Consider the following 14203-nt stretch of genomic DNA (forward strand, 5'->3'; position numbering starts at 1 on the left):
AAAACTACTAAAAATCTTCGATATTTTATATTCTATATTGTCCGAATTACATTAAAAGCGTTAATGATTCGATATCTTTAAAAAAAATTAAACTTGTAAATATAATTAAACAAATATTTGTTAGTTCTGTGAAAACATTTTACAAATAAAGAAAATACTTTTAGGCATATAAGCTTTATGGTACGGAATACTTCATCATCATTGAATCATAATGCTTTGCTGTTCTAAAAACACAACACACACATGCATATATTAAAGTCACAAATCGTTATTTACTATTTATATGCACTGAAATTGAGGTTGACCTTGACCGCTATACTAGTATTATCTTTGTTACGAGGGCCAGTTTATGTCTCTTAAAAATGTTTTATTTTTAATTTTGTAATTTTAAATGACTAGTGCAAATATAATAAAGTTTAAAAAAATTAGTAAAACATATACAATACTCATAGTTTTAAGTGGCTAGAACATCGACACGGTGAGTCGGAGATGCAGGTTCGATCCCCGCTGGAACGGTCGATTTTTGATATGATATTAAAAATGTTTAGAATTCCCTCATGTGTGGGTAATATAAAAATCTATATATTAATACATGAAGCAAAAACGTTGTACCTTGTAACTTAAAAGTTGTAACTTTTTACAAAAATTAAGCGGACGGAGGAGTAAGAAATTTTGCACACTAGTAGTTATATACGAATAGTTTATATACGAGGTGAATTTGAAAAAAAAAAAAAAAAAAAAAAAAATAACTCCGTACATAGATAGATAGTTGCAAGTAGAATAATTGTTATATTTAATAGGTATTTCAAGCGCCAATATTATAATTTTATTATATAATTTTATTTTGAAGTAATTAATTATGATTGATTGTTCGATCTTCTACTACTGTAATATAAACTCTTTGTTATTAAAAATTATTTTCTACTTGTTAGTTCGATTAGCTATAAATACGTGTTTTTTTCGTTTTTTTAAACTATAATTTATTTTTTATTTTTAGAAATTTTATTTATTTCCATTATTAATATAAACGATAACATAATAACTATTCCGCGCGGAGCGAAGTCACGAACTTATGCCACGCGAAGCGGGCGGGAAACAGCTAGTAAGGAATAAACAAGGTAAAAATGCAACTAGCCTGAAAAAGTATCTGCCTCCGTTGTGCTGTGCCGAGTGCCCGAGCGAAAGAGTAAGTCCGAAACTGCAGGCATGCGCAGATCGCGCGCTAGCTTTATCTCTCTTACTTCCTTACAGGGGATCCACGAAAGAATTTATTAATCCTGGCGCTTCTAATAAGAATATTGGGATACTGCTATTGAATTATGGCATTGTCATCGGTCCTTGATAGGTGTGCAAAGTTTCAAATTGATCAAACTTCTGGCAGTTGGTGAAAACTATGCTCAAAGATTCCATTACATACATACAACCTAGGCTAACTTAAGCGTGGTAAAAAAAATTAGACACACTACCACGGTATTTGACACACACAAAGCTTATTATACTTTTTTGTTGTCAGTCTGTAGTCATTTTTTTAAAAAGGTTATTTGTTCTTTTTATTTTTTTGTTTCCTTTAATGTAAAATTTTAATTATAGTCGAATTTCGACCTCTGGGCGATCACTAGTAAATAATAAATAATAGTGGCCAACAAATAATACAATTTAAACTTTAACTATTTTTATATACTATTGTTGCAAAATATCGTTATATTGTTATAGTAAAGTATGTATAGAATGTTAATAATATACGTATGATATTATTAATTTTTTTCTTATTCATATAGAACATTTCTAAGAGAGAAGTTTCTAGAACATCACTAAGATACGTATACTGAACATATGTAATATGTGTCGATGTATGATGTCTGTACATCAAATTTTTCCACACATATGACAGTCTAATTTCATTTAGGTATCTATCGCAATGAACGAAGGCACAGTTATAATAACATAACGTAAATGTGACATAAAACATGTAAAAAAATCAAAGAAATATATTTCTTTCAATCAATTATCTTAATGGAAACAGTAATAAAAACATTCATTATTTATTTATAAATACTAGTAGCCGCCCAGAGGTCGAAATTCGACCATCATTAAAAATTTAAATTAAAGAAAACCAAAAAATAATGAAAATAAAGAACCTTTTTAAAAAATTTCAATTTGACTACAGACTTTGACAATCAACAAATGAGTATAATATGCATCTCTGTCAAATACATAGTAGTGCGTGTAATGTTTTTTTTTAATTGAAAAAAAATATTAGCATTCTGCACTCCTTCTCTATATAAACTATAAGTGTACGAAATTTCACACTCCTCCGTTACCAAAGGGTTACAAAGTTATTACTTCAAGTATTAATATCTTATATATAAAATTGTCATGTCAGAATGTTTGTTACAATACACCTCCGAAACGGCTGGACCGATTTTTATGAAATTTTGTGTGCATATCGGGTAGGTCTGAGAATCAGCCAATATCTATTTTTCATATCCCTAAGTTATAAGGGGGAGGGTATTAAGGGGGCTAATAACATATATAGTAAAACAACGTTTGCGGGGTCAGCTAGTATAGATATAAATGTAAGTCGATCGGTGTTTTTTCAAAAATAGTTATTAAAATTTGTTTTACTTTGTACAAAAAAAAAAAACCTAAACTTGTGTGTAAATAGCTCCATTAACGTTCTGTTACTATAATAATATCACCTTTGAATTAAATACACGTTAATCACTACGCTGTTAAAATTACTAAGTAAACAGTTTGATAAAACAATTATTTAATTAGTTTTGTTATTTAGTTATTTAGTATTTTCGGTAGGCATATTGTGTAATATTATTTACAGAGACACAGTATTACAACTTAACGTAAAAAATACTATAGATATATAATAAAATAAACACTAGCCCACCTGCTGTTGTTGCTGAATAAGTTGCTGTTGTTTGAGCTGAGCATCATGCGAGAATGGCATGGTATCGAACGGCGGAGGAGGCAACATGAGTGATACTAGGGGTGGCTGCAGGTTCATGGCCGCTAGCGCACCCATGTTAAGCCCCAATGGAAGACCTAGCGACAGCATTTGAGCCATCATCGGGTGTAATTGTCCCAGTTGTTGTAGTTGCAGCATGTTAAGAGCGGCTTGCATCTCTTGAACCTGGGCCGCGAGCAAGGCACCGGCCTGTGCCTCGCCCGCGCCATTTGCATTCTCATTGAAGTTCCCACTATTTTCACCTCGAGGAGAAGGCGACCTGTCGCCCTGAGGCGCAGGAGACGCGGCACGGGGCGAATTCGGAGCACCAGATTTCCTCTCATATTCTGATTTAAAGTGTTCTGCAAACTGTTCCAAATATTCGAGTGGTACTTTATCTTTATGTACTTCTTCACAATGAGTCTTCAACACAAAAACACTTGAAAACTCTTTATTACAAAATTGACACGTCGACTTCGTTTCATCGGGTGGTTTTTCCTCAGGAGGCGGCGGTGGCGGACTAGGTACTCGGGCCAATTCTCGTTCCTCTTGTAATTTTCGCCGCTGATTTTCATTATATTGCATTACAAGATCAAACCCGAATGTTTCAAGTAATTGCTTGTACATTTGTGAGTTGCGTTTAGGCGGATTCCCTTTAGCCACTATTTCATCAATAGCAGCCGCCTCAGCGTCAGCGAGCGGCGAATGCGCACGCGCATCGTTAAATGGACACGTCGTCACTCGGTGCGCATCGAGTGATTCTAAACTAGGGAATGACGTGTGACAGCGTTCGCAGGCGGTGCTACCTGTGCGAGGGGACCGAGGACTAGCAGGGTGCGCGGGGGGCGACGAGCGCGGTCCGCCGCTACTAGTACTAGAAGGGGATGTATTTTTCGGCGACAATACGTCTTGTAGCATTTTGGCGGGATCGTTTCTTTCCGGCTGCTCTACCAGAGGGCGTGTTAAGTCTACGTGGCCCGCGGCGGCCAGCTCCTGTAGTTTTCCCGCCCTTGTCTGATGTAAAACTGATCTCATATGAATGTCTAATGTACTTCCTTGTGTATACGCAACTTTGCATATGTTACACTTATAGCGTTTACGATCTTCCTCCTCACTAGACGTACTTTTAGGTGTTAAAGTTAAATTCGAGGGCGCAGTGCCCGCACTGGGCGAAACGGGAGGATTATTATTGTTTTGTTGCTCTTGCATCGCTCTTTTTAACTTGTGCAAATGACTCACACTATTGTAATGAACTAACAAAATATTCTTTTGCGTGAAAGATTCCTTGCAAACGTCACATTTAAACGGTCTGTTTGGATCTAAATATTTTTCCATAGGATAAGTCAGTTTCTCTCCTTTTCTGTGTAAAAGCGTTTTATTATGTGCAGTTAAATAAGACTGCCGCGTAAAGGCAACTTTGCATCGGTGACATTTATACTTTCTATTAGGATCATTATAGGAATCTTCAGCCATAGCCTGAGAGTTTAAATAGTCTTCGAGAAACTGTTGGTCTTTATAAATAATCGAGTCATCGGAGTTTTCTGCGTCATTGTGACCAGATTCATCGGCAGCAGTGGCACTCGAATCTCTGTCTTCCATTTCGCCAAGTTCGTCTTCTGGCGTTCGAAGGGCTTCCTTTCGCAATAAATCTGCGGCTGCGGCGTCTAGTGCCGCACCGTGTCCGGGCTGTAGCAAAGGATTAGACGCAAGGCTACGCTTAAAAGCGTTTAACTCATCCTCTGATAATTCCGGATGCGAAGTTTCAACGTGTTTTTGAAGAGCTAATACAGATCTAAAACTGCGCCCACATAAAACACATTTAGTAGCGTCGCGTATAACATGATATTGAGAATGTAGTTGTAATTTTTCTATTGTTTTAAATGCTAAGCTGCACTGATTACATCGGTATTTATATACATGTTTCTCGGATACTGACATGTTTGCAATTGAATTACGGGCATGCGCTTCTCTAAAATGGTTTTGTAAGGCATGCGCGGTATCAAAATATCTATTACATCCTTTTTTCCAACAAACGTAGCCCGGTCCTTGAGGAGTTTGTTTCAATTCCAGATGACCAGATTCGTTTTGATGCTGGCACAGCTCATCGACGTTACGAAATGTGCGATTACACGTTGAACAGCGTTCTGTTTCTCCATCAACGCTGCCTTCAGAACGAGGAGATGATATTTCTCGGTCATTTTCATCTGCTTGTCTCGGGTCATCTCTCTGTTGTTGACTTCCACCGTTAAGCCAATGACTTTGATCGACGAGTAGAAGAAGTCTTTGTAGCCCTTCTGAGTTAACTGAGTGAATTTGCATAACATGTCTTTCCAGTGCCGGCCTCTCTTTAAACGCGTCTTGGCACAAAGGACAGATAAAATGTCGTACTGTATCACCATGAACGGAGTTAACATGCGAATTCAACTTATTTTCATTTCCACAGCTAAAATTGCAATACGGACATGTATGTGGTCCAGGCATGTCTTGTTCTTCTTCCTTCTCATTGCAACTTTGTTGTGGTGGTTGTTGAACTTGTTGTTGTTGTTGTTGTTGCTGTTGTTGTTGCTGTTGTTGTTGCTGTTGGTGTTGCTCTAAAAATCGCAACAACTTCTGTTCTTGAGTTAGTTCTGGTTTTTGATCGATTGGCTCCTTATTATCTGTTGACAAAGCATATTAAGTTAAACCCAACACTAATTTACATTCAAACTAAACATAATTTACAAATGACGTTCGACAAACCTCTTCTTACGAAATCCGCAAATATAATAAATAGTTATCAGTCGGGCATGGTCATATATAACCGGCAACGTGTACCTACCTTCGATTATTTACGTGAGATTTATCCACAAAAAATATTACATTTATAAAGAAAACTAGCTATTGTTCGACGTTAAGCATTTGTTACTTTCAGTATTGAAGTTAGCAAAAAATTCTTTTCTTTTATATTATTAGGAGGTCTCTTTTTGTTTGCAACATCCCAACAAGACAGTTATCGGTATATTCATTCCGTACGCACACGTAAACTCACGACGTATTAAGAATATTGTAATTTTGTGTACAAAGGGACATATAGGACCGGCAAACAATCACTATATATTTCAACAAAAGGTCTCAAATTTTTAGTTTCGTATCGAATCAAATGCATTTAGATGATCGAAATACATAACAATGAGTGTGAGTGAGAAGCGATGCTATAAAAATAGGATGTATGCGTGGAATTATTGTTTGATCAGGGATGTGTCCACAGCAGCGTGTGAAAAAAGCTGGCCCGAATCGTTTACGCTCAAATAAGGAAGGTAAAAGAAACGAGTGACGGGATAAATACTTCGCAATAGAAAAATCCTAAAATCCATGAAAAAACAATCAAAATTATTCATAAACGTTATCAAGTAATCAAATATGTTTTGCTGTTGTTTTTTAATCAATATTGATCTGTAGTAAATTAGACAAAAAAAAAAAAAATATAAAACATTGTTGTGTAATAAAAAACGTGTAAAAATGAATCAATTTTTTACTTAATTAAAACTTGAAATTATCTCACAGTCTGGCGCAGCTGAACCAGTATGTCCCCTGTTTGGGAACCTGTTTCATAGTTTTAAGCAGTTAAAACCGTTACATCTAATGAAGGGGAGGTCGGATAAGTGAGAAGGGCATATAATAATAATCATCAAAACGCAACTGACCCTAATCGAAGACTGGAGTGACCGGTGTACGCAAATTATTTAGTTTCAAAACTTCGTGACAAATTCAACTGGACGAAAATCGAAAATAGTAAGGAACGACGTTTTTTTTTCATGTACAGAGGGTCTCTTCTTGAAGACGGCAGGCACGTCGTTATAGCGTTGTAAAATAGGTATTGTGAAGGGAGTTTTGTTTCTCGAGATATATAGTTTACGATTATTTACAACGTGGTATTGGGAGCACAATGAGATTTTTAAACGTTTTATTGACTCTATTTATGTACGTACCGTATCAGTTACAAAACGTAACCGCTCTTTTGTTAAAGACAATACAACTTTGAAAAAAAAAGTTTTGAATATACCAACATATAGGACGCTCGAGAACTTCAATTGCTATAAACTTATGTTAATGAATGATGGAATACACGCGTAATTCATAATTTTATAAAATTAAACAGAAAAATAATAAAATGTATCTATATGTAAGAATTTCGTGCCATAATGTATGTGGGCGATAAACTCCGAAACTACAGAACAAATTTTTATCGAATTTGTAAGCATCTGTAATTTGGTCCAACTGAGGAGATAGGGTAGTTTTTATCTCAATTGGACCCGGTAGGTGGCACTGCTATCGGTATCCCGAATAAAAATTTTTTTCATGTTCCTTAGAAGGACCAGACCGATCTGGACCGGATAAGGTATGTAACGCAGAAGATACCTTGCCTGGTCCGGGTCGGGTATGCCCGTTCCGGTCCTTTTAAGAAATACGAATGTATATTCTTGAAAAAAAATGTTTAATGACAAAAAAGTGAATTGATATTATAAATATATTACTTAACATAATTATTATTATATTAATTTCCGTTTATTTCTTCCAATGGATTATTTATTTTTGTTTTTACTTTAAATATCGATTATTTTTATTTGTTTTTGTATTATTAATTAAATTTTATTAACTTCTAGTAATTAACTACTTCCTACTACTTATGACCGCTCCACTGTGTAGAACTCCCTGCTAGACTGTCCTGATAACTGAATATATACTAAGTGCGCTTAAAAACATCGATAGCGCGATTCAGGCTCAGTCTGCGTAATTTCTTTTGGGCTATCCTGATCTGGACCAGACCTGGTCCTGATAGAGCTTGCCGGATCTGGAATGCCTCATTCTATCCTAATCCGGTCTAGATACATGATCTGATTCAGCCTGACCTTTTTTCTAGTCGGGATGTAACTCCGAAACTACTGAATCAATTTTTATCTAATTTTGTAAGCACCTGTAAATTGGTCCAACTTGGGAGATAGGGTATTTTTTATTTCAATTGGACCCGATAGGTGGCGCTGTTTCCCGGGCAGGACAACGTCTGCCGGATCCGCTAGTATATTATATATATTATATTAAAATAAATATTATTAATAAATAAATCAAATACCGTGCTCTCGTGAGATTTGACTTTTTATCAAATTATGAAATTAATTAATGTTTGGATAGCGAGAGGAACGTGGTGTGAAGAATCACGTCCGCCATAGAAAAGGCCAGACGGAAGTTGCGTCTGGCGGGCTAACGCCCCCGACGGTTGTTGTCGGGATCTTGTATATATATATATATATATATATATATATATATATATATATATATATATATACTTGATCACTTTGAAAACTCTGATAGCGCGATGTAGCATACGTCAGTTTTCTCTAATTACGTAGTTTGTAGTCGTTCGTAATTCGCGCGATAGATGTCGCCACATCACTCCTTTCCGAGACCGGAGGTCGATAGTCCATAGATCTTCTGATGCTTGCCGGGCCAGTGCCAGTTGCCAGATCACGCTCGGGGTCACCAGTTTGGGAGTGTGAGGAACATGGTGTTGAATTCCTCGTCCGCCATCGCAAAGGGAGGATTCTCCAACCAGACGGGTGTTGTGTCTGGTGGGTTAACGTCCCCAACGGTTGTTGTCGGGATCTTGTATATATACTTAATCACTTTGAAAACTCTGATAGCGCGATGTAGCATACGTCAGTTTTTTCTCTAATTACGTAATTTGTAGTCGTTCGTAATTCGCGCGATAGATGTCGCCACAAATGAAAAATATATTTTTTTTCTAATGTTTACGCGAATTTCACTCATTATAATGAAACAAACTTTATCAGATTTTATCACGTTTATTAAGTTTTTTTAAAGGACTCTCCCATGGTCCTCCAGTGACCATGGTTGCTGTAAAGTATCCGAAACATCGGGCATCTTGCCTATGAAGTTTTGGTTACTGGTTTTGTATTTTTAGCCGACTTCCAAAAAAAGAGGAGATTATCAGTTCGATTGGTTTTTTATGTATTTTACCTCAGAACTTTTAAATGGGTGTACCGATTTCGATGACTTTTTTATCGTATGGTGTTGTTTCTTTTGGTCCCATTTAATTTTAATTGAGATCTAACAAGATCTTTTCGAGTTATATCTAATAATGCGTATTTATTTGACTTCTTTTTCGTCGACCTACGATATATTGTACATTATAACTTTTCACTAGGCATACATATTTTGATGATTCTCATTTTATTTGAAAGCTGATGCTTGTTTTGTGGTCCCATTTAAATTTAATCGGGATCTGATGACTACTTTTTGAGTAATCTTTGATAATGCGTATTTACTTCACTCTTTTTTACGAACGAGGAACGAACCCGCTACTTCTAGCGCAACAGTGCAAAGCTGTGACCACTGCGCCAACCTGTCATGCTAACTCTACACGCAAGCAATTTCACTAGCAATCTAAATTCAAGATTTATAAATAAAATATTTATAAAACATTATCTACTTATAATGTACATTAATACTATTTATATATTTCAAATTTAAGGATTTATTTAAAGAGCAAAAACGCTTCGATACACTCATTTTCTTTTTCATGCATCCGATGATAGATACCTATATTTTCTTATAATTTAATTATTAATTTTTCATCATTTGTCTTTAATTTTAAGTTTATTTACATTAAATTAATTAATATTTTTGGATACATTATACGGTGGGTACCTACTCTTTGATTGTTTATTTAAGATGGACCAAAACGGCCTTTCTTAAAGGGCTGTTTATAATGAAGTTATGTATGTTTAGATTTAAGTAATGTGTGTTAAAGACATTTCATTCGCAGTTTAACGTCTATGTGGCAATAAACAAACTACAGGCGTTGCGGCCGGCGACATTGTAAGATGATGAAGCTGCCTCATCACAAGGGAGCAATCATCCTTAATGCGCAACGGCCACATACGTAATGCGAGTCATTGTCCCGCGTGCGGTACTTATGGAAAATTCGCGTTCTCAATTCAAATCTTCTATCCGTCTCCTTCGCGCGCGGGGCGTGCCGCCACCGACCAATGACGACTTCGACTGTAGCGACACCGTGTAAGGCGTACGTTATTAAAGAAACCTGTTCTAATGTTGCGCGCTTTAAATTAAATTTTGGTTCGTGTGTAATTATCTCATTATTGTGATTACGAATTCTTCGCTAAATGTTCAGTGCTTTAAATGGTGATTGCCTTTCGAATGCGATGCGAAGCGACTGTTACGTGTAAATTCCTATGTGACATTGATGAAGCGTTCGAAAATAATTGAGCAGAGTATATTGTATTCGTTTACGAAATTATAAAAATAAAATATACAACACTTAAATATTCGGTTTTCTTAGTAATGCACAAAGGCTATGTTTATAAAAAAAAATGCAGTACAAAATTGATTAAGGAACGAATCGTACTAAATTGGAAACCGATAGTGACGTTTTGAAATCACATTCATAAGTTCGTTCAGTATTACTTTATCGATATGACCAGCAATAATAGTTTAAGATAAATTAATTTTAATAGGATTTCCATGCCATGTAGAATAAATTGTGAAATGTGGTTACGAAATGTAATATTATAGCATGTTTTCGTCATTTAATTTTTTTTTCAATCGCACTTTACCTACAACGTTCTTGTAAAAGTATGTCTATCTATCTAGTATAAGTGATAAGCGCACGCGCATCTGATTATGAATACGTTCCACAAGTTTTTACGTACCTCTTGTACCTAAAGGTATTTTTTCATAGGAATGTTTTGTTCGTATCTCAGATATAATTAAAATTTGTTACTTAAAGAGACAATGACTGGAGGAAGTAAATTCACAATAATAATAACAATAGGATAGTCACGGTTGGTAAGGTACTAGTGCAAACACGAGTAGCAATTTCCTTATTACTACTCTAATAAACATGAAAAAAGACAATGAACGGACTCAATAGGCACAAGATTAGCGTTAATTAATTTACGTAACTTATTTAACTTCAAAGGTTGGTCGAACGAATATATAAGAATAATTTTATAAGAATGAAGTAATAATATTTAATATAGTGGGTTTTTTCCAATAAGAAAAGTTAAAAAACTCACCATTTTCTTGCTGATCGTACGGGCTCGGCATTTCAGGTGGCTGAGGGATGACTTGGAAGAGCTCCGCAACATCAGGGGTGGGGTCTTTGCCTTCCGATCGACGTTGGAGCTGGTGAATTTGTTCCATTTGCAAGTGTTTGACGGAACGTACGTGTTGCAAGAGTGGCAGGCGATGTGGTGCACCGAAACCACACAATGCGCAGCGATAAACACGGGGTCGGTCTCGTGGTATCCTTGAAGCGCAGTCCCTTAAATGTCTTAATAAAAGTGTTGCTGCTTCATGACGGGTGCCAGCAGCATGCAACTGCAGTTTATGCGCTGAGTTTGTGTAATAGTCGCAAGCGCAACATCTCACTTGCACACCGCCTACTCCTGCACCACCAGTGCCAACACCACCGCAGAACTTTAATTTCCATTCGTTTCTTGGACCACCTTCTTTTACATGATTAACGTGTTGTAGCCTTTGAAGATGTTTGTCTGTTTTACAATGTAACTGAAAATTTGCTTTTAGATTAGTTTTATATGTGCATAATTTACATACATAATGTCCGGCCACTAACGCCAATATTTCTTGTTCTCTAATTTTTGTGCGATCTTGTGCTAAATGATGACCTAAAGCTTCCAAAGAATCCGTCGAAAAGCAATTACATATACAACAATGGAAGGTTCTTTCGGGTTCAGGATCAGCAGGTTCTGGTGGAGGTTCCATTGCTTCTGGATTTAATCCAACGTCCAAGTGTGCCCCTAGTTCCGGTGGCGATGGTCCTGGGCCACCAGTCATAAGTTGAATCATTAGTGCTTGATTATACGCCATATCGGCTAAGGCAGCTTCTGGGTTAGGCGGTGGAGCATCTCCTCCGTGAAAGTGCAACAAACTTTCCAGTTGCTGTTGACTTTGTTGCCTGTGGTGTAAAGCTGATAAAGTTTGCATATGCTTAACATTTTGTTGAAGGACAAGCATATTGTGAGTATGTTTCTCAGAGGTCATATGTATTCGTAAGTTTCGTGCAACATTGGTTTCGTAATTGCAGACGTCACATCTAAATGTTGGCTTTGGTTTCTGGCCCAGAGGAGAGTGGTGTGGTATGGGAGGTTTGTGTGCTCCTGGTGGTGTATGTTGAGCTGGTGGCAAATTACTTTCTCCCGGATTACCACCGTTTTGTAGTTCTTGCATATTATTTAGATGTTTATCAGACTGCATATGAATACTCAAGTTGCCTTTTGTTGTCGTTGAGTAGTTGCAAACTTCGCATCTGTAAGGCTTGTACCCGCACGTGTATGTCTCCCCCCTTGCTAATCGAGGATGAGGTTGACCAGCAATACAATAAATGCAACTTGTTTCGGCTTCTGGGTGTTTTTCTTTCATATGTATTTCTAATGTCTCTTGATACTTATAATGCCAGTTGCACTTCGGACATTTCAAAGTTTTACAAGAATTTCTGCTGTGCATTCCAGCCAAAGGACCACCAAGTCTTCCTGAATTTAAAATAAGCTCGCATTTCGGACAATCAGCACCAGACGGTCGCCCTCCAAGATGATCTGGACACACACCTATTGTTGTTCCAGATAGGAATGCGGGGGGCGCTGTTTGGAACGGTGGGGAAGAATTTGGACTAGCGCGAGGTTGAACTGAAGCATTTATTGTATGAGGATGTGCCACAGAGATCATGGAATGTTGAGGAATTAAAGATTCAGCCATGGATCTCGGCGGTCTCCACGCAGGTGGACTAGGTCTTCTTTCGTCGCACAATCCATTGGGTATCAATAAATCATTTTCTCTTTCTGGAGTCAACGTGTCTGGCCTTTTCTCTATTGAAGGACTTGATAGTCCAGATATATTTGCTGGACTCCCTGAAACAGAGGCACGTGGTGGCGCTGCTGCTCCGACAGGCTCTAAGAATGAGACTAGGGGTTCTTTGTCTTTACCCACACATTGGATTATTGCTGATGCATTTTCCCTGGATAAAGCGTCTCTCTCAGAGTCAAGAAGGGATAAGCTGTGGTCTGATTGGGCATGGGCTACGAAAGACTTAGCATATCCGAAACTCAATTTACATATAAAACACATAAGAATCGGTTTCACTGGCACGCTAACAGGACACTCTGGAATAGGAGACTGCGGTCTAGGAGCGTCTTTTCCTCCACGAAAACTAAACACACGATAACTATGCATCACAGGTGCATCGGGCCTCGCCCGCACTCGCTCGGCTGCTAATCTTCCATACAAAGCGCCGTACAAAGAAGGATTTCTCGACACGTAGAATGCACTCGCAATTTGAGGAAACTCAAGCTGCCTTTCCACTACGTTGCTGTCCCGACTGTCAACAATACATCCGGGCTCAATTTTCGGCAAGTCTGAAAGACTCGTTTCACCTTCAGAAATTTCTGGATCTTCGATGATATACGCAGATCCGTCAGGATTGTAGACGATCTTGCCATCGAAATGTTCAACATCGGAAGAGAGGGGTGGAGAATCACGACGCGAGGTGAGGTCAACGGCGTCTGGAGCGGCAGGAGGTGAGGTGGGTGCTGGTGCAGAGGAAGGCGCTGGAGTGGGCGCCGCTGGGGCCGCGGGAGCGTTGCGCGGCTCTTCCTCTGGGCTCATTTCGCCGTCGTCGTCGTCGTCAGGTTCGAGCGCAGCTGAGCTTTGTGGATCGTCGCGCTTGCGGCGCCGCTTGCGCTCCGGAGGCGGGCCGCTAGCGGGGCCGCCGGGCTGCAGCGGCGTGGGCATGGCGCCGGGCGTCAAGGGCCGGCATCACATGTTCTCCTGTAAACAGATATTCCTCTTAAGAAAATGCAAATTTCTAAATCAACACAATGCATATTCAATCTAATTGTGTTAACCTAACAAACTATTTTCTCACGGACCAGTTTCAACTAGAGGTGAGTATTGAATACATTTGTATAAAGCAACAATGTGAACGGAAATAGGTGGAGATAACCTTTTATACTATATATATACCTAGTTATTTTGTTTTCCTATTTTATACTAATATACACACTAAAAAAACGTTAGGAAACTTCAAAAAATTCTTGATTAAACGTTCGTTTCACCGAATGAGAACTAATAAAATGTGATGTGTCGTTGTTAAAATTAAAATATTTGATAATAATCGCTTATCTACCATTTGCGCAAACAACTGTGATCAAT

At 37.8% G+C, this 14203-nt stretch overlaps 1 protein-coding gene across 1 annotated transcript in view; it reads right to left on the reverse strand.

Annotated features, from left to right (window-relative positions):
- LOC123659705 (zinc finger homeobox protein 3) overlaps window positions 1–13783 on the reverse strand; it is a 117714-nt gene extending 103931 nt beyond the window's left edge. The window contains exons 1-2 of the mRNA XM_045594892.1: window positions 11053–13783; window positions 2903–5616 (exon numbers count right to left, since the gene is read on the reverse strand). Coding sequence (XP_045450848.1) covers window positions 2903–5616; window positions 11053–13783 — 5445 coding nt within the window. The remainder of the gene's footprint in view (window positions 1–2902; window positions 5617–11052) is intronic.
- Window positions 13784–14203: the final 420 nt, after the last annotated feature.

The sequence above is a fragment of the Melitaea cinxia genome, chromosome 14 (assembly GCF_905220565.1).
Source record: "Melitaea cinxia chromosome 14, ilMelCinx1.1, whole genome shotgun sequence".
Taxonomy (NCBI): domain Eukaryota; kingdom Metazoa; phylum Arthropoda; class Insecta; order Lepidoptera; family Nymphalidae; genus Melitaea; species Melitaea cinxia.